Genomic DNA, 20,825 nt, shown 5'->3' with positions numbered 1-20,825 from the left:
ACACTTTGGAGTTTCTCTCTTCTTTACACAAAAAATAACAAAATTTTACCATGGGATATTCAGACAAACCCGTTTTGAAACTAGCTAGGAGTAAAGGAATCAACAGATGTATCATCGGCTGGTTGCCATGGAAATGGAGTTTACCAGTAGTAACAGTGTTCTTAGTTTGAACCCAGATATTTTCACAGGGCTGAAAGAACCAGAACATCAAGAAAAATATATATATTACTAGCGAAAACTGAGGAAATGGTATAGAGCCACCTTAAGTCGCTTTGTTTTGGATGTCCCATTGCAAAACTTGCTGTCCAGCATGGCGGATTCTGTACCATGTGACCGTTCGTTGTAAAGGGCTCATTCTGTTGATGCAGGCTTATGATGTAGATCGACTTACCATACTTTCTTTGTACATGGAAGCTAATGTGCTAAAGAGCTCCTCATGTGTCTTCCAAGATGACACCAAGGCCTCGGCAGTAGCCAGGTGCAAAACGGTATCATCACTCACCATCCAGCCTTTGATCTCAATATTCTGGAGACCACCAAGCTCTTGCAATTCTTTATGGATATCTTGTCCAGAATGACAAAATTCCCAGTTGCCATTCTTGTAGCCCAAAGCATCTCCTGTAGCACTTAGGAGCATACAAGCTTTAAACTGATCCTTAGAGAAAGGCATTTTTAAATTGGAATCACCTCTCAATGCAGCACTACCCTTACTGTGACCTAGAAAATAAAAGGAAATTAAGTTCTGTGTGAATGGGTTAAGCAGGTTTATTCAAAGGGATTTCCTTGGACACTGGAACCCTAGAATGCCAGAAACCCAAATCCTTCCTTACTAGTTAGTACATTCATGGCTTCATGAAGACAGTTGAAAGTTAACTTACCGAATACAATTAAGTTATTAATTTTCACCATCTGAGCTCCCTTCATCGGAGTTATCAAATAATTTAGTAACTGTTGGCTGCGCCTGCTTGAAACGCAAAACCATTCACAATTTTTCAGCGACTATCAAACTAAGAAAGTGTTTAAGGCTTAAAAGGAGTCATACATTTGAAAAAAAGCTCTACTTACATGCTCCAGAGTCGGGCCATCGCTGGAATATTGTTGTGGATTGTCAATTCTTCTGAAGTAAGCTTTCGTAGGAGAAGCGTACGTGCACACAATCATGCTAGTAGGATCCAGTGTTCCTCGGTTTAATTTGTCACGCGATGTTCCAACTCTTTGAATGCTTGATCACGGTGGAGAATTTTGTCGTTCATCACACTTTCTCGGCTTAAAAGGTGTGTTCTTATATTCAGGTAACACAATTTAATATTAATTTAAACCTTTAAAAAGTGTTCATCTTGAGTTTTCTGGGGCTTACAGTGTGTTTTAACATTGGGCTACTACGGATTTCCGCAGTTTTTGAAAAGATTCACCTAATGGTGTAAAATCTAAGCGCACAATTTCAGTCGTATAAAGATTTAAAAGTTGAAAAAAGGAAGGAAAGAGAAAGTACTGACAAGAAAGTTCAGGGTTGATGTGTTCCTCAATCAATAGACAGGGTCGCGCATCGATCATGAGTCCTGATGAGTCGTACAGAGAGGTCAAAAAGGACAGAATTTACGCTTATGTGTAAAACTATATATAAGCTAATTATTTTCAGTATTTTATTAACAATGAGATTTATTATGTACAGAACAATTTAGATATAACGCAGATACATAAAACGTCCATATGAGTACTTCATGATTCGCATATTTTTAACAGTTATCCTAAGAAATCGCCCCTAATAATGATATTTATCAGAAATACACCGTCTATTCGGTCGGTAAAATATTCAATAAACGGCTCAATATTATACATCTTAAATATATTCATTTCTCTTTGGACCAAAAGCGGCCATTATCCCATGACGTAACGGCCGCGTTTTGTTCTGCATTTATAGTGGTGGGTATACACCGAACAGCGGCCTCAAAAACAGCTTCTGTATACAGGGAATACAGCCGGACAAGATTGTATGAAAACCGTGACACGAGGTCATACAGCCGTAGGTCGTGTTGGCTAAATCACGCGACATTCCGCAAGATTGAGCAGAATAATTGTTTTGTTATTCAATGCGGGTGCAACAAAGGAAATAGGGAACGTCTGCACGCAGGCTATACATTGATAACAAAGCGCAGTTTTCTTGCAGAAAAGCTGGAGATGATCTTTTTTTGTCACCCTCAATATTCGTCATCTTTATACAACATTGTTTTAAAAATATCAATTGTGTTAAAATTATAGATGATGCTGAATGTTGAGCACACCATGACCATGTTTGGACGGCGTTACAATTTGTTATATGCATACAAGTATATTGTATACCCCAGCTATGTCACGAAATCTGGGTGACTTTAACCCGAAGTTAGTTTTTGTCTCTGTGCGCTTGACAAACATTTGGAACAATTTCCGTCAATAATGATACATGTGGACTTCCATCTAGAGAAAGTGTTCGATAGTCCCAATTTCTAAATCTTTTGGCAGTTTTTCTGTTTTATTTTTTGCTTTTTAATTTTTTTTCGGAAGTTATATCAATAACTGTCTTTAGTTTTAAAATAAAACTATTACAGTTAATTCAAACTCTCTGCAACGACAACCTTCAAGGGGCACTGTCACGAAATTTTCGTAACATGTAAAAGCCAAAAGATCTTTTCATCAGTGAAAACCTGCAAACAATGATCCAGTTTCGTAAAAAAGTGGTCTGCCAAGGATGATGCATGCGGATAAATTGGGACTACAACTTGAAAATGTTTGCCTAGCGTTTTCAAGTTTTCAACAGAGGTTTACTCTCCCAAGTTTACTCTCCCAAGGAGAATTCCGTTCGATATCGTCCTCCTGCGGTTGCAGAAACATTTCTTGCTTCAACAAACGTACGGTGGCATGATTTCACCACGGTTTTACAAGAAGGCAGCAAAATTGTCATGACAGTGTCCCTTTCAGACAGACGTTTTTGGTCATCATAGAACGATTATGGGGTGGTTGTAAATTTAGATTTAGTCAAATTCGTCACTAAGTGTGACGGGGGAAAGAAACAGAACTTTCGCAGTTCCTTGCAAACTAACCCCCAACTATTGCACACACAAAGACCAGACCAGCACACCGGGAACTCCATGCCCTACTCTTTTCGATTACTGTGTGGTTCTTTAACGTCCCACAAGGTTATGAACATGGAAGTGTTGTGAGACGGGTCCTACGGCTTATTGTCCTTATCCGAGAAGACTAGAAAGTCTAGCCATTTGCAGATATCAGAGCAAAGGCAGAGGATTTGTATGAATGAATGACTAGTCAGGACAAGAAAACATGCAGACAAGTGGCCGTAGTTTGGAGACTGCGGCCATTAGCAGAGGTTTGAGTGATTGCAACATTGTAACACATCGATACATGTTAGGAAAAACAAATATTTACAGGTTCTGTAAATATTGTTCTCGTAGTTCTCTAACCTCGTTCCCAGGCTATCTCTTCTTCACGTCCCAGGACGGAGAGACCCTAGGAACGAGGCTGATTGTTCTCCAGTATTTCTTGTGGTTCTAGTTGGGAGAATTTGTCTTTATCAATTCAAGACAATATCTTCTTTTTTCCTTTTTTTTTTTTTTCATTTGTGATCATTTTACTTTATTCTCATGATGCATGGCATGCCGTGTACCATCGAGTTATGATGTTGTAAGGTTTACAGCATTAAACTTGAGCAATCAGTTGGCCCTTTCTTCAATAATAATGTCTCAAATGGATTCCCTTCAACAGAAAACAAAACTGCAAAGTTACCTTGCAATATGTCGGACAAAGAATTTACTTTGGAAGAGCTCAACTACTTCCGTGTCTGCTACATCACTGCCAACGTCATCCGGAACGGACTGCAGTCCGTGTTTAAACAAGAATGGGACAGAGTCCACGGATGGAGGTTGGGTCCATGGCAGGACACTGAAAAAAATGGACAAGACTTTTTTAACATGGAATCCCCAAAAAGTCGAAACAAGAACGTGAGATTCCTGAGTATCATACAAAATGGAAATACAAGTGAGTGGGACTGTTCATGTTTCTTCTTTGCAATTCTCTTTTCTGATTCGCTTGGATCATTGGCGAGTCCTACAGTTGCCATAAACGTCGATGATCTACGTGTTTTCCGAAACAGAGTTTTTGCACATCTTTCTCAAGCCAGTATTTTGGACACTGACTTTCAGGCCAACGTGAAATGGGTCTTGAAAACGTTCACAGCTCTGCATCTTGACACAAAAGAGCTACAGGAAGTCAGTAAAGTCAACAGTTTTCCAACTAGGGAACTTCAGCAGCTTCGAGAGCAGATTGGTATCTTGGAAGTGGAACTACAAGCCAAGCCTAAATCCTTCATGTGCCTTCCACCTAAGCCATCCCATCAAGTAACTGAACGAAAATCAGAAGTTGAAAATCTGATGCAGACGTTCATGGACCTCCAAAACACCCATGAAGATGGGTCCGTTGTGACAGTGTATGTCTCCGGTAACCCCGGTTGTGGCAAGAGTCAGATTGCTCGTGAGGTCGGGAAAAAGTTCTATGATGAGGCAGTTTCTGACGGTAACCAGGACACCTGCGCATTTGTAATGACCTTGAATGCTGAAAGTGAGCAGTCGATACTAGATTCATACTGTCACCTTGCCCGTGAACTTGGGGTTACAGAATACTCGCTGAATAGTATCACTGGGTCAGATTCAAAGTTGAAGCCCGATGAAAGGATTGCCCATCTTAAAACCCTTATTTCTGCCAAAGCAAAAGACTATTCCACGTGGCTGGTAATATTTGACAATGCCAATGACTTGAGGGGCATACGGAATTGCTGGCCTGATGACAAATGGGGTGGACGTGGTAAAGTTCTCGTTACCACTCAGGACAGTGCCAGTGTACCATTTGCTGATCCTTCCTGTGGACATATTTCCCTAAGTCCAGGAATGCAAATGGACGATGCATTGTTTCTTCTCAGAAACATTTGCCAGTTTTCATGTGATGACGAGGAACTAGAGCAATCTGTTGTCATGGAATTAGATTTACAACCCTTGGCAATCGCTTGTGCCGCACTCTATGTTCGCTATTTGCAGGCCGATGGAGTCACAAATCGCGTCAGTCCGGGGGCCTCTACCTGGAAGAGTTACCTCAAGAAACTAGGAAAGGGAAAGAGGCATTTGACAGAGAAAATTGACGAACAAACAAGCAAGAATTACCCATTGTCAATGTCCACAGCCGTCACAATGGCTGTGCTTAAGCTTGTGGAGAATGAAGCTTTGAAACACGTAGTCGATTTCCTAGGTTTGGGTGCACCAGCACCAATTGACCTTGACATCATTGTCAGTTTCGTGACAAAACAAGAACCAGATCTTGATGAGGATACGACTGCTGCTGACATAGCGAAGTGCTCTTTGTTGATTCCGCTTGTTCTGGAGGATAGTCGAAGAACTCTCATAAAGGTGCATCAGGTCGTTCATGATGCCTTCAAGAACTACATACTTGACAAGTAGAGCAAGGCGAAGATTGCCTCTCTCACCCGCAAGTTCACGGAGACATTATCTCCTTTTGCACAACATAGTTTGTTTCAAAGATGAAAGTGAGAAGTGATCATCGCAGTGAATTTTCCAATTTATGCAATTGGAAATTGGAAGCCTGAAAAAAATTCAGGCTTTAACGGGATTCGAACCCGTGACCTCCGCGTTACCGGTGCGATGCTCTACCAACTGAGCTATGAAGCCACACATTGGGAGCAAGGTCAATTGTAGGTTCCCATTTTCCCGTGAGAGGAGTGAAGCGATGTAAAGTATATGAAATAATTCATATATGAACTGCGGATATAGATGAAAGTGAGAAGTGATCATCGCAGTGAATTTTCCAATTTATGCAATTGGAAATTGGAAGCCTGAAAAAAATTCAGGCTTTAACGGGATTCGAACCCGTGACCTCCGCGTTACCGGTGCGATGCTCTACCAACTGAGCTATGAAGCCACACATTGGGAGCAAGGTCAATTGTAGGTTCCCATTTTCCCGTGAGAGGAGTGAAGCGATGTAAAGTATATGAAATAATTCATATATGAACTGCGGATATAGATGAAAGTGAGAAGTGATCATCGCAGTGAATTTTCCAATTTATGCAATTGGAAATTGGAAGCCTGAAAAAAATTCAGGCTTTAACGGGATTCGAACCCGTGACCTCCGCGTTACCGGTGCGATGCTCTACCAACTGAGCTATGAAGCCACACATTGGGAGCAAGGTCAATTGTAGGTTCCCATTTTCCCGTGAGAGGAGTGAAGCGATGTAAAGTATATGAAATAATTCATATATGAACTGCGGATATAGATGAAAGTGAGAAGTGATCATCGCAGTGAATTTTCCAATTTATGCAATTGGAAATTGGAAGCCTGAAAAAAATTCAGGCTTTAACGGGATTCGAACCCGTGACCTCCGCGTTACCGGTGCGATGCTCTACCAACTGAGCTATGAAGCCACACATTGGGAGCAAGGTCAATTGTAGGTTCCCATTTTCCCGTGAGAGGAGTGAAGCGATGTAAAGTATATGAAATAATTCATATATGAACTGCGGATATAGATGAAAGTGAGAAGTGATCATCGCAGTGAATTTTCCAATTTATGCAATTGGAATTTTGACCTGGAGTTTCACATCTCTTCAAAGCAGATGGCCCCTCATTTGGAATCACTCAGCACTTATTTGGAGGCACCATCCAAATGGTCTTCAGATGTAACAAGTCATGAAAGATCTGTATTTAAACATTCATTTCTTAATTTTGGTGACATTTGCAGACAACACGACCTTCTTTCCGCCGCCCAAACGTATTTTGAACATGCCCTTGAGATCTTTAATGGTGAATGCGGTGGTGACGATAGCCAAATTAAGCTAAAAGCAACCATCCTAAACAATTTAGGCATTGTCTATCATGACTTAGGGCGGCTTAAGAAGGCTCGGGATCACCATGAGCATGCTATGGTTTTGCTGGAAAGTATAAATCCGAACAAACCATCTCATGAAAAAGCGGATTCTTTTATCAAACTTGGAAATGTATTTTTCAGTGTTGGCAACCTTGAAAAAGCAAAAGAATATTTTTGCAAGTCTTTAACAATGAGAGAAATGATGTATGGTGATGAGCACTCTACTGTTGCTGATGCACTTACCAACCTTGGGATGGTCCACAGCGTGTTGGATGACTTGCAAAGTGCCGAAAACCTTTTCCTAAGATCCTGTACTCTGAGGGAAACAGTTTTTGGGAAAATGCATCCACGCGTTGCCGATTCTTTGAGTAATCTTGGTGTTGTATACAGCAAATTAAGCCAGCATGAGAAGGCAATACAATACCACACACAAGCTCTGGAAATGAGAAAAAAACTTTTTTTTGCAAATCATATATTGATCTCCGATTCTTTCAATAATCTTGGTCTGGCTTACAAGTTTGTTGGCAAGCTGGAACAAACCAGGTATTGCTATGAATGTGCACTGCGAATCAGGGAACAAACGTTGGACAAAGAACACCCAGCCGTAGCAGGAATGTTAAGCAACCTTGGTGTGTTGTATATGGATTTGGGTGAATTACAGAAGGCTAAAGACCTGTTCCACAGAGCATTGCAAACCAGGATCGAAGTATTAGGCCTTAATCACTGCGTTGTTGGCGATTGTTTGTTGAACCTCGGACTCGTACACGAACGTTGCAATGAGTACGATGTTGCATCCAGGCATTTTCAGAGAGCTGTGGATATCTATGGATTGACTTATCATACCGGTCACACGTTATACCAGTCCGCAGTTGAAGGTTTAGCACGAGTTTCTCAAGACAATGAGCGTTTTGATCCAACAGAAAGATTCAATTCCAATCCTTCAATTCCATCTCGCTCTGCTGTTCGCTTTCGTTACGCACGATCCAAAAGTAGTAAACGTGCACGGCGTTTGATCTGTTAATTTCGAATTGATTGTAACTGTAATATATTGATGGTGAAACACAATTTTTTTCAACGTTTCTTGTTCTAGAATTCAATTCACTTTCTATATTAAAACTCATAACAAAGGCCGGAATTTATATGTAAGCTTTATTTTGTTAATATTATGTCTATATACTTGGTCTGTTTCACAACTCGCACATTCTTGACTTACAGTGAAGATTCATGTTGGGAATGTGATGAAAACTGGAAAAGCAACCATGAAAATATTTTGACCCAGGCTTAACAGTTTCTCAATCCTGGTGTTTTTTCCTTGTGTAAGTCAGGTTTGGTACCGAACTCCCCAAGCTCACGGTTGACGTCACATTCGACCGCGTATCAAGGACGCCTGAGAACGAGGCTTCTGTTGAGACAACAGGGTCCAGAGGAGACTGCCATCTTCGCATAAGCCTCGCATACATCTCTCATTGGTGCTGTGGCCCCTTATCAATGCAAACTGTCTTCTGTTTCTCTTTGTTGGTTGCGCGGTTCCTGCCACAGTTTATTTTCCACTACAAAAAAAAAAAAAAAAAAAAACAGAAAGCAGACGTTGACCGCGGGGGCAATATGCGTTGCAAAAAGGGCAGCAAATTTTGACACTTTACGAGGAAGGCATGAAGGGCCGAGAAAAATAAAATAACGTAAGCAAACTTCTGAGCCCATAATCATTTGGCTTACGGTATGTAAAAGTGAAAACGCCCAAGCCGGTGGCGTACAAAGGGTTTCATGGTTTACGATCAAGTAGAACTCCTCTGGACCCTTTGTTGAGACTAGTTGGATATAATTTCGTCTTTTCCCTCGATTAGTTTTGATCAGACATGTTCGTTCAGAAGGCCTCTCATATTTTTACACCAAGTGTTTGAAGTCGTAACTCGAAACATGCCTTGATGATGAAATACAGGTCCCACTAAGCTGTTTTGGTAAATCTTTTTGCAATAGTTGAGTGTTCTTCACTGTAAATGTCCATCTATACGTTTAGTATTTTATTTTAAATGAGCCCTCCACACGAGAAGAAAGAAAGCGCGTTTTCACAAATAACCGAAAAGCGTTTCCAATAGATGGGTTTATGATGACCATTTTGACCGCCTGTGTTTCATTGAATGGAAGACGTTGGCGAATAAAAGAACATCGTTATGCGTCTACAAGTGAAGCGTATAGGTGTGGACGTAATCTTGTGTGTACTCGGAAATATACGTTTATTTTGATTAAAAGGTCTGATAGTTCAGTCTAAGAAATTAAACTGCCCGATGGCGCAGAGTTTCCCAGAGTCCTTGGCGTATGACGCATAAAGTCGAGAGGATCTGGGGTCAAGAATGGCTCCAGATTTGACATCCTTTATCGCGTGACGCATCCGAATTTTGTAAATTACGTGACGTTTGCCTCGATTAGAAAAAAATTAGCGTGATAAATCCGTTATCGCGTGACTTGCATCCGAATGGCGCCATGGGAACGTCTTCCCGACGTTCATCACTTTCACTTTCTGCTTATACGAACTGGAGGAAGCACAACAGCGCCTTTGTGCATTAAGTTCGATATTTCTTTTCCGATAGCTTAAAGGTAAGTTGTTTGTGGCAAGGTATTCTGTAATTTATACTCCATAAGTCATTTTGCTGGCAAATCTTTCGACAAAATTTAACATAACTCGATTGCATACGCAAGCATGCGGGTTGTTAATTCAAGGTAGAATGCAACGACTGTTTATGTTTCTAGGGGCATTATATTCGCATATTCCCATATTCACGCGCGTCTGTATTACTCCCTACTTTGGTCGAGGACGCATTTGAAGGTTTTATTTGAATGACCGTCACAATCGAGGGACATCTTTGACTGCGGTTGTTTTGATGCTGTTATCGCTGTAGTCTAGTTAGTTCCTGTGGTTTATACACCTTGCGTTCGCATGCTGTTACTTGTAGGCTTCAAAATCAACTTGGTTTTAATTATTCGTGTTAGTTAGGACACCAGTTTTGCTTTATGTATACGCCGCTGTTGCGGTTAAGGTTATCATCGTCAGGACAGAAGAGTTGGGTATTTAATTTTTGTCCATTTTGACCGCCTGTGTTTAATTGTATGGAAGACGTAAACGAATATAAGAGTACCGTTTTGCGTCTATCTTTATTAATTATTAAAAGGTCTGACAGTTCAGTCTGAGATTTTAACTGCCCGCCAGAAGGTTATTTTAGATGTTTCCCAGGCAGCAATTCCATTCAAAATATCAGATAGACAGAAATTTTCTGCTAAGTATGCCGGATCCAACCCACCAATCGGTAATTTAACCGTGATCGGTTTACATGTTTGTTCTACAGTTTTTCACTTGCAGGGACGACAAAATTCGGGCCTTTGGTACTTGACGAAAGGTTTCCACGGTCAAAAGATGTCTTCCCTGGTTTTAAACAGGGAAGAACTTGCTCGTGTCAGGTAGAGCGCTGTATGACAGAAACAATAGAAAACTTGTCAAGAAACTCGTCAAACGTGTACAGGAGCAAATATAATTTCAAAAGGATAACTGACTTGGCCACCCTTTGCAGACGAGCAGGTGAAATTTGTCAGAAAGAACAAATCTTGTCAAGGAAAACTGGGTAACGGTCACAAAGTATCATGATGGAATCATAATGGAAGAGTTGTTCACACTTTACTTGAACAAGCAAAACTTTTCAAAATAACTTGTCAAGCAAAGCCGCGTAGAAACTAAGAACATAAATATGCAAATATAAGATACTTTTTAATTGCATTGACGAGTCAGTGAAATTTGGCTAAATTTGCAGGCGACACAAACACAAGCGATGCGCCTGGGTAGGTCTGCGTGATCAATAGAGATGGTTAGAATTTTCCCATTAACACTGGTTTCGCCACATTACAAAGTAATAGTTTGTTATTGTAAGTTTAACGCTTTCTAAGATTTTCTGTAATATGAATGCACGGGTCACGAAGGGCGATCAGATTTTATTGGACTCATTCTGGCTGTTACTGTTAATGCTCTGTGTACGTGAAATCCATGGTTCCTGTTTTAACGGGAATGGGCGTTTTCAACTGAATTTACTGCGTCCCAAAGGAGATGGAAACCATAAGCTTCTAGATTTCGTACAAAGAGGCAGTGAAAGCATAGTGTTCTGATTGTTTGAACGAAGACCGTGATCGTTTGAAAATATCATGGCGATCTAGAAAGATAATAAGTAAGAAGGTTCTCGCCGCACTCAGTGCAAGCATTTAACTCGGTGGCTAAGGTTACGTTTAACCATTACCTAGCTGTTTAATAACTGAATGCCTTAGAGTCGTTTGAAATGACCGCACCGACATGGAATAATTTGTCATAAAAATCAAAGTGCTCAAACAGTTTACCTTGACAGTCGACATGCTTCATTGGGCCACCACAGGGTGCTTAAAGAATGTTGATTAATCATCGTTTTGTGCATTGAAGCAAAAGAGATACTGAAGTAAAATAGATTACCAAGTGCTTTTGTCGAGATCTTTCAGGATATTTGCGCTTGTTTAGAGCTGCCGATGGATTATGCACTGCGCCCAGAGTTGTAGATTACAACTCAGTTGCGAAAGCTGGTTTCACCACTTAGCCATCATAACACTGTGATACTATAAAAACTGGCGTGGAGAACCTTACAGCAAAGGAGGGTATATGGCCGCTTAACATTGATGCGAGAAGAGATAGTGGACGGTCTGGTGGTAGTTACACCTCGTTAGGCAAATAAGAATCGCAATGCCACCGACACTCATCATTGCTTTTAAGTCCAAGCAATGGAACTGACTGGGATACGATCCCACAACATACCTCTATAAGGCCCGCAGATTACCCTGAGGTATTTCGGGGCCAGTAATTATTGATCTTATGTAACCTACTTGCTACTAGCCACCCACCCAACAATCCTTGATGAGGGCTATAATGCGGAGTATATCTAGGAATACTTTGTGTTGGTACTTTTTTGAAGGATTCGTTAGTATATTGCCAGTTTGCAGAGTAATTAAGCACAAATAGACAGGTTATGGGAATTACTGACTCGATCGCGCACCTGAGAAGAAAATATACTCTATCGGAATCAAATTTGAGCAAAAAGAAAATGAAATGTGTATGAAAAGGTCCTGATAGGGTTTTGTTGCAGCTGTTGGTGATATGAAAAAATGCGATTATGCAGTCTCGTTTTCTTGCACTTCAAATGAGTAAGATTGGCAATGATGTTCCTAAATAGCTTTTATAGAAGGATCTCAAGCAAAATTATTTTAACAACAAGGCTGCTGAATACTAAGAACCGGCATGTTTGCCAAAAATGGGATAGACTGGGTGGGCTCAGTCAAATCCAGCTGGACTATGACAACGTTTGAAACATTTTCCTTTAAAAATTGATTTTCTTAAACAGAAAACTTCTAGGATGTCTGGCAGAGAGTACACATTGGAAGAACTGAACTATTTCCGTGTCTGCTACATCACCATCAAGGTCATCCGGGATGGTCTGCAGACCGTGTTCAAACGGGAATGGGACAGAGTTCATGGAAGCACCTTGGGTCTATGGCAGGACACTGCAAAAAATGGAAACGATTTTTTCAACTTGGAATCACGGAGCAGCCGACGAAAAAATAACCGACTTCTTGGCATCATAAGAAACAGCAACACAAGTGAGTGGGATTCAACAAGTTTTTTCTTTGCAATTCTGTTTTCCGATTCGCTCGGGGGACTGGTGACTCCCACAGTTGCAACTAACGTTGATACTTTACGTGTTTTCCGCAATGGATTTTTTGCACATCGTTCTCAAGCCAGTATTTCGGACACTGACTTTCAGGCCAACTTGAAATTGATCTGGAATGCGTTTACAGCTCTGCACCTTGACACTAAAGAGTTACATGAAATCAGCAGCCAGGGAAGCTTTCCAACTGGGGAACTTCAACTGCTTCAAGAGAACATTCGCGTCTTGGAAGAGGAGCTACAAGCTAAGCCTGAATCATTCAAGTGCCTTCCACCAGAACCATCCCATGAAGTAAATGAGCGAAAATCAAAAGTCGATGAGATCTTGCAGATATTTAAGAATCTTGAGAAGAACGATGATGGTTCCATTGTAACAGTTTATCTCCATGGGAACCCAGGATGTGGAAAAAGTCAGATTGCTCGTGAGATTGGGAAAACGTTCTACAAAGAGGCAGTTCCTGATGGTACCGAAGTAGACAACTTCGCATTTGTAATGACGTTGAATGCTGAAAGTGAACAGTCGTTGCTAGAATCGTTCTGCAAATTTGCCCGCAAACTTGGAGTCACAGAATACTCACTGAATAGTATCACTGGGGGAGATTCAAAGTTGAAGCCTGATGAGAAGATATCTCATCTTAAAACCCTTATTTCCGCCAAAGTAAAAGACTATTTCACATGGCTGGTAATATTTGACAATGCAAATGACCTTGAGAGCCTTAAGGGTTGCTGGCCCGATGAAGATTGGGGAGGATGCGGGAAAGTTCTTGTTACCACGCAAGACAGTATCAATTTACCGTTTGGTGAATCTTCTTTTGAAGATATTTCACTGAGTGACGGAATGCAAGTAGAAGATGCGTTGACTCTTCTCAGAAGCATTTCCCGTTTCTCCTGTGATGACGAGAACCTAGAGCGTTTGGTCATCGAGGAATTGGACTTCCAGCCATTGGCCATCGCTTGTGCTGCACTCTACGTTCGCCATGTGCGTACCGTTCCTGGAGGCTTCACATGGAAGGACTATCTCTGCAAATTAGAGATGGGAAAGAGACACGAGACAGACAAAATTTACGAAAGGCAAAGCCGGAGTTACCCATCGTCAATGACCTCAGCCGTCACAATTGCAGTGCAAACGCTAGTACAGAATGAACTTTTTAAATATGTGGTTCATTTTCTGGGACTGGGTGCGTCAGAACCAATTGACCTTGACATCATTGTCAGTTTAGTGAAGAAACAAGAACCAGATCTTGATGAGGACGTGGCCGCTGCTGACATTGCCCAATGCTCTTTGCTGATTCGGTTTGACGAAGACGATGGTGCAAAAAGTCTTATAAGGATTCATCAGGTCGTTCATGATGCCTTCAGAAGACACCTCCTTGCTAATTGCAGTACGAAGGAGATCACTGCTCTCAGTAAGATTTACATCGAGACATTAGCCCCTTTTGCGCAACACAACTTCCTTCAAATTGACTTGGAGTTTCACATGTTCTCAAAAGTGATAGCTCCTCATCTGAAATTGTTCAGTACTTATTTGAAGACATCGTCCAGCTGGATATCGCCGGATGTGACAAGTGACGAACGAAAACAACTTAAGAATGCATTTCTTAATTTTGGCGACATTTGTAACATTCACGGACATCTTTCTGCGGCAATTAAGTACCTTGAACATGCTCTTGACATTGCGAACGAGGAGGGCGATGATGGTGAAACCAGAATCAAATTTATTGCCACCATCCTAAACAATTTAGGCATCGTCTATTGCAAGCAAGGGAAGCTAAGGGAGGCTAAAGATCACCACGAACGTGCTCTGTCTCTCTTAAAGAGTCTAACTAATCAAAATCCAACACCAGAAATTGCCGATTCTCTGAACAAATTAGGAAATGCCTGTTACAAACTCGGCGACTTTGGAGAAGCGAAAAATTGGTTTTGCCAATCTTTAGCAATGAGAGAAGATTTCTATGGCAGGTACCACACCACAGTTGCTGCTTCATTAAATAACCTTGGATGTGTCTCCGGCGCACTGGGTGAGCACGACATTGCAAAGGACTATTATCAGAGATCACTGGCCATAGAAGAACAGGTAAATGGGAAATTTCACCCCCGTGTTGCCGATTGTTTGTGCAACCTTGGAATTGTGTACAGTGAATTGGGCTCAACAGGAAAGGCTATTCAATACCATGAACAGGCCCTTAAAATGAGACAAGAACTTTACTTTCCAGACCATTTCTTGATTTCTGAGTCTTGTAACAACCTTGGTCTGATGCTGAAGAGCATGGGTCAACTTGAGCAGGCAATGAATTATTACGACGCTGCACTGCGCATCAGAAAAAAGGTTTTACACGATGAACATCCTGCTGTAGCAGAAATACTAAACAATCTGGGGCAGCTATATATGGAGATGGGAGAACTTGAAAAGTCCAAAGAATTCCACTATCAAGCACTAAACATCAGGAGGGAAAGTTTAGGAAGTGACCATTGTAAAGTTGGCGACACAATGCTTAACCTGGGTCTGGTGCGTGAACAATGTTTTGAACTTGATGACGCAGTATTTTATTTCAAAAGAGCTCTGGAAATCTACTCAAAGTCTTATCCGATGAGTCATCCATTGTGCCAGACAGCGAACGAATGTCTTCAACGTGTCTCACAACAACAAGAAGACCTACGAGCTCACGATCTCAGGAGCGCAAGATTTGTTTTGTCTAGTACGCGAATACCTTGGGCTGTCAGGAGGTCTAGAATTTTAAATGCATTTTTTGGCTCACACTGAGGAATAAGAGTACAACACACTTCCGCTAACACATTGCAGACATTGGATCTGGACCTGATCATTTCTTGCTTTTTGTCTTACCTGTTACTCAAGTTTGTGGAAAACTACGTAGGTGAAGCTCAAAAAGGACGTTTGAAAACTATATGGTTGACAATCCCTCACCTTGTTTATCTTCAGTTTCTCCTCCGTAGCATCACTGGTGAGACGATCAATGCCCAGGATGTTAAGTGGTTTCTGTTTTGGCTGTTTCTTTTCATCCTGGGCTATTTTTTGCAATCATGTTTTTAGTCAGTATATATCGAAATTATGACCCAAACACTGAATTTCAGGGACGATTTTTGTCTAATATACAGTATAGTAACATTCTCAGAACCTTTCCAGGTTACATCTGGTTAATAACAATTAATGCAACGGTTGGTCAAAAGTTTTAAAGGAGGATTCTGCTATGTTTTGGTCATAAAATTACTGTAAAAAGTTCCTTTGCTCAAAAATGAAGTTGCTTTTAGAGAACCAAGAAGAAAATATCAAGTGAGGAACAAACTGTACTCACTTTTTACTGAATTTTCCAGTGCGCAAGTTGCAAACTATTTCCATTCTAGCCATCCGCGGCCGGCAAAAGATAATTAATACTAGTTTCTGTGTACTAGCACGGTAATTCTAAACGAGGCTTGACTATTATTTTGAAGTTTCCATTGACGTAAATCTGTTCTCCGGCTATACATAATAACACAAAAAATAGGTAACCTTACGCATTTAATCTTTGAGAGTCAGTTTATTTAGTGAACATACGCAATTGGGTAAAGACAGCCGAGGGCAGAAGACGGGAAGATGTAGCCTGCGAGAGACGGAAAAGGCGTGTGCTCTCGCAGGCTCGGCAGGATGACACCTGAACGGATTCAATAACTACTGAGCGTGTTAGTTGATTACCTAGGCATTTTGAACTTATCTCCCGGACTGAAATACCGTTCACTGGTCGATTACAACGTGCAAATAACTTGAGAACGCAAGGAACGGTTGGACAATGTAAATAGCTGTCGCACAATTTGCATGAAGGGCTAGCGCTCGAAACGTCAGCCATAACTCAATATATAAATAAACACATTGCATAATTGGAATAATGTATTTGAAACTAACCATAATTCTACTTGACAATTTTTTTTCTCAAAATTATCCACTAGTCAGGTGACTCAGGTCTTGTCATTCAGTGTGCTACCCTGGGCGCCGGTCAGGGGCTTTTCTTGTGCAGTTTACGGTTCCCGCCAACGTCTCCATCCCGAAGTCCTTGTGGCACGTGAGAAAAACCTCTGGCACTAAGGGGCCCGGCGCCCATTGCAAGGGCAACCTCCAATAAAAATCCTCACCTTTCCATTCCTGATTTGTATTTTCAGCTTTTCAGCAATATTCTTATTCAATAATTATAGTTTTGAAGATTTAGAACGCAGCACTAAAAAATTACGAAAACTTCAGCCAATGGCTAGCCAATGACCGTGCAAGAAACCTTGACAGTTACTGAAGAAAATACTTTTTGAGATATTGTATTGCATAGTGCATTTTTGTCTTACTATGTAGAATTAATAGCCTTGAATATCTATAGTTACCCTGCAAGCAGAGGCCCTTCGATCTTCCTGACTTATCTACGTGTAGGGAGATTGAAGGGCCTCTGCTCGTAGGGTAATCTATAGTAAACTGAGAAAGATTTCCACACAGCCCTGTACATTAAACCCTTTAAGCCGTTACAATGATCAGCATCAAATTTCTCCTTGTAATATCAATGCTTATTCAACCCCTGATGTCATGAGAATTAAGGATACGATCACCCAAGGTGAATGTTCTTGACATTTTAATAACTTCTCGCATAGGAGAATTTGTTCTTTGAGGATAGGGCTTAAAGGATTAATTATACATGCACCACTGTCATACCAACCCTCTTCCAAAAATGGCGAGTGTGAATAGAGTTTGAGTCACAAAATGTACACATAATTAATGTTTGGAGCCGTGCGGAAATCTTACCATAAAATGACCTGAAAAACCCAATGGGAGTTTGTAATATTTAAAGCATTATATTATTATTATGTTTTAGGGATAGGTTCCAAAAGCCTACATTTATGCACTGTTGAGTTGCTTTGAATTCTTGCATTCAGAAATTTATTCATTTAAGGGCGGTGCCTACTATTGTTACTGTGCATACGATCTGCGCATCGCGAGATACTCGGGTTTCCTATGGGTGGTGCCTACTAATACCGGGAAGAACTTAGCAAATGCTTTTGGTATCTCAAAAGAAAATTGGGGGTAACCATGTATTTTTCAGAGATAATTTAACTTCAATTTAGGAAAACAATCCCATACATTGCTTTATATTTTGGCACTTTTTAGAGATATTATTGCTTAATTATCTCTGAAAAATGCGTGGTTACCCCCAATTTTCTTTTTGGATTCCAATAGGCCTTGCTAAGATCTGCTTTTCCCGCATAGTCATAAACCGCACAAAAATACTTCGGTATTATTAGTTACTGTCCTTAACGACACCGTTTGAAGCCCTTTTTGGCGTGAGCCATTCACTTACAGTGGTGAACTCCAGTCCTCAAAAGCTCAACTCCCCAAAACCATGAAAAAAAAATGTACAAGTCATACAGATTTGTTGCCAGACCAAAGGCTATATCTGGTCCAAACTTCCCCACTCCCAGTTACACAGTCAAATGTGCACCCTATTGAAATAAAGTATCATTCATTCAAATGCTTGGGGTACACTGTGTGCCCATATCCATATGGGGGGGGGGGGGGGTGGTAAGGAGGGTTCAAATTGATCATTAATAGAGAGAGTCATGCCTCTTTTCACTTCACCTTACTTAAGATTCAGTTCTATTTTGAGAAATGCTTTCAAATTTTCATCAGGTATTTCCTCTATGGCAGCCCTGGCAACCGTGTCATCATCGTAAATCCTTAGCATCTCCTCTGCATGTTGAATCATCACACAGTTCTGACATCCACTCATACAGCACAACTCCAGAGGGGGTGGGGCTGGGGGAACTGGCAGCATCTTCCCTGAACTGGCTTCTTGCTCTATTTTAACTGATGAGGCTTCCTGTTGTGTACCTAAAGAAAAATATAATATGCATTTATGTAGTAAAAACAGGTTCAGTCATGTGGTAAGTGATATAAAGATTATGCATGTTGTGTCATGAGAGTGAAACCTACCCTTGTTTATAAAATGATGGTTAGATGCAAAAATAAAAATGCAGAGCTGCAGTTTTTGGAATAGGATCCTTAGGCTTGGGTACAAGTACAAGGCTGAGTTTGACTAACTGGTAATGTATTTATATACTGCATGTATCACATAGTCTCATGGCAGTTTACAATAATTTTATTATTCCTCTTTGGGGTGAGATAGGAGACCCGCATGTAAAGGTGCCACTATCAGTCCATATTTTGATCTCACCCACCCACCCACCCAACCCACACATGAATGACTATGTCCCCTACTCTTTTTGAACAGTGTGTGGGTTCTTTTATGTCCCACAGATCATTAGGAACAGGTGTTGTGAGACAGGACCTGCGGTTTATCATCTTTATCCGAGAAGACTAGAAAGTCTAACCATTTGCAGATGTCATTACAAAGGCAGCACTTTCTCCCCTCCCCTCCCCTAAATAGCTTACTTTCATCACTGGTCCTTCTGTGGGATATAGAAAAGAAGCAAACACCCTGCCAATGCAAATAAAGAAACTTTAGATGTCAGCTTGAAAATAATGATGATATACTTTACATAATTTATGTAGCATGATTAGTCACTGACAGAAGCATGGCAGATTTAATTTCCTGTTTGGTCGCAAATAGGTGTGGCATTTAACAGTTGTTCATATACATTAACACTCAATGATATTGCAATAATTGCAATGTCATTGACCGGTCATTACTTTCCAGATTACATTGTGATCGATTAAGGTTACTGCCATGTTTCGCGAGTGCCTTCAGGGAAATCTAGCGTACGCGCTCTACTTTCAATTAAACCACGGAATACTATATATCACTGTAAAGCTGATAAATTGAAGTTTGCGAAAATATCATTGTTTTTTATTTTGTTGGATACATAAGCACTCAGAGGCCTGCAAACTCAATACTAGCGACGTGTACTTAACTGAATTACCCATTTTCACGTAAAGGCGCACAACCAAACAGACTGCACAATATCTATCAGGATATAATAGGCTAATAAAGTGTGTCAGGCTTTTTCTCTATTCCTATTGATTTGTGAGAAAACCCATCCTAAAGATAAACAATGGAAAATTTTTGTAGTCCCTTCAGATGTTAACACGTCACGGGATAAGTATTTTGAATTTCGTAAAAGCCTGACACACTTTGATGCATTAATATCAGGTGACCATTTTGGCCAAATTCCGTTGAAATCTGGCAAATCTACATACCCTATTAATTCATTTGAAGATGGGGAATTCCCGCAAAAACAAAAGCCGTGTTTTCGGCCTTGAAACATTTTCTGAGTTTTCGCACCTCATTAAAATACTTGTCAACGCGCTTACGCCGCCGGCCAATCAAACACAAAGAAGCATTCCCTGGGGAGTTCTGTAAGTATTTAGTGTTACTGTAATATTGTAAAGCGATTTCTTTATGGGAAAAGTTAAGTCTGGCGCGAGAAAGCCACCGGCGAAACCAAAACAACGAAGAAAACGGCAGATAGACGCAGAACATGAAACTGGCAGCCCCAGCGGAGTTGACACGAGACACGCACTTCTCACCGCTATCAGTACACGAGGCTGCGCGCTGAGGTTCGCTGATTATTTTCAGCTGGTCAACAACGGCGAAAGTGGCTGGATTGTCCCCGGCATCTTCGATTTCGGACTCCGAACTGATATTCGACCCTTTACTATCCGATTTCTCGTCCTCGAATTTCTCTGCTGCCGAGGCAGTTATAGAAAATTCGACTGTTTGTACCAAGAACCCTTGTCGCTCTCCGCCAGCTGACGTTTTTTGGCTTTGTCAAATGATATTTCGACCTTCTTTGGGCCGGGTTTTTTCTTAACTGTCACCCAAGGCGACTTTTCTAGTTTCGGTTTCTTTATAGCAACCTTTTACGCAATGCTTGAATCCAAAATGGGACGCAGTTTTACAGTAAAATTTTACATACAACGCCGTGACATACGATGAACACGATGTAGACAAAAATATGCAAATTTGCCGGTAACTCGAGATCGCCGGTAAATTTTGTCGCGTAAAATCTCAACACAGTCCCGCATAAATTGGATTATGACACCTTCACTCCCTCACCGCTTTTCCTACAAAACTTTGGTTTTCAGATAGCTCGCATTCTTTTTAAGATTTCTAACGGCTGTTTTCACGAAACTTTGCATCCCTTTCTTTTTTCAACAATTATCTAAAAAATTATTTGAGAAAAATTCGACCTTTCTTCCCT

The 20,825-nt window shown here is 40.9% G+C and overlaps 3 protein-coding genes across 5 annotated transcripts in view; 2 read left to right on the top strand and 1 right to left on the bottom strand.

The window, feature by feature from the left end:
- Window positions 1-1,155, bottom strand: part of LOC146461091 (ADP-ribosylhydrolase ARH1-like) — a 16,957-nt gene extending 15,802 nt beyond the window's left edge. Inside the window, exons 1-3 of one of the 3 annotated variants that reach the window (XM_085087345.1) lie at window positions 1,066-1,130; window positions 879-964; window positions 392-717 (exon numbers count right to left, since the gene is read on the bottom strand). In XM_085087345.1, the coding sequence (XP_084943471.1) occupies window positions 392-717; window positions 879-964; window positions 1,066-1,085 (432 nt within the window). In that variant the 5' untranslated portion in view covers window positions 1,086-1,130. Of the gene's footprint in view, window positions 1-391; window positions 718-878; window positions 965-1,065 lie in introns of all 3 variants that reach the window. The other 2 variants (XM_085087346.1, XM_085087347.1) reach the window with 2 other exon arrangements.
- A 48-nt stretch (window positions 1,156-1,203) lies between these two features.
- On the top strand, window positions 1,204-5,498 carry LOC146461090 (uncharacterized). Its single transcript, XM_085087271.1, has 2 exons — window positions 1,204-1,292; window positions 3,757-5,498. The coding sequence occupies exons 1-2, from the start codon at window positions 1,220-1,222 to the stop codon at window positions 5,496-5,498; spliced, it is 1,815 nt and encodes a 604-aa protein (XP_084943397.1). The 5' UTR covers window positions 1,204-1,219.
- A 3,944-nt stretch (window positions 5,499-9,442) lies between these two features.
- LOC146461089 (uncharacterized) lies at window positions 9,443-15,402 on the top strand. The gene is made up of 2 exons (XM_085087270.1): window positions 9,443-9,511; window positions 12,319-15,402. Exon 2 carries the CDS (start codon window positions 12,331-12,333, stop codon window positions 15,400-15,402), a length of 3,072 nt encoding a protein of 1,023 aa, XP_084943396.1. The 5' UTR covers window positions 9,443-9,511; window positions 12,319-12,330.
- Window positions 15,403-20,825: the final 5,423 nt, after the last annotated feature.

Source organism: Pavona decussata, unplaced genomic scaffold (genome assembly GCF_977016875.1).
Source record: "Pavona decussata unplaced genomic scaffold, jaPavDecu1.1 SCAFFOLD_202, whole genome shotgun sequence".
In the NCBI taxonomy this organism is placed as follows: Eukaryota; Metazoa; Cnidaria; class Anthozoa; order Scleractinia; family Agariciidae; genus Pavona; species Pavona decussata.
Note: the sequence above shows the minus strand (reverse complement) of the source record. Positions and strands in the feature narration are given on the sequence as shown.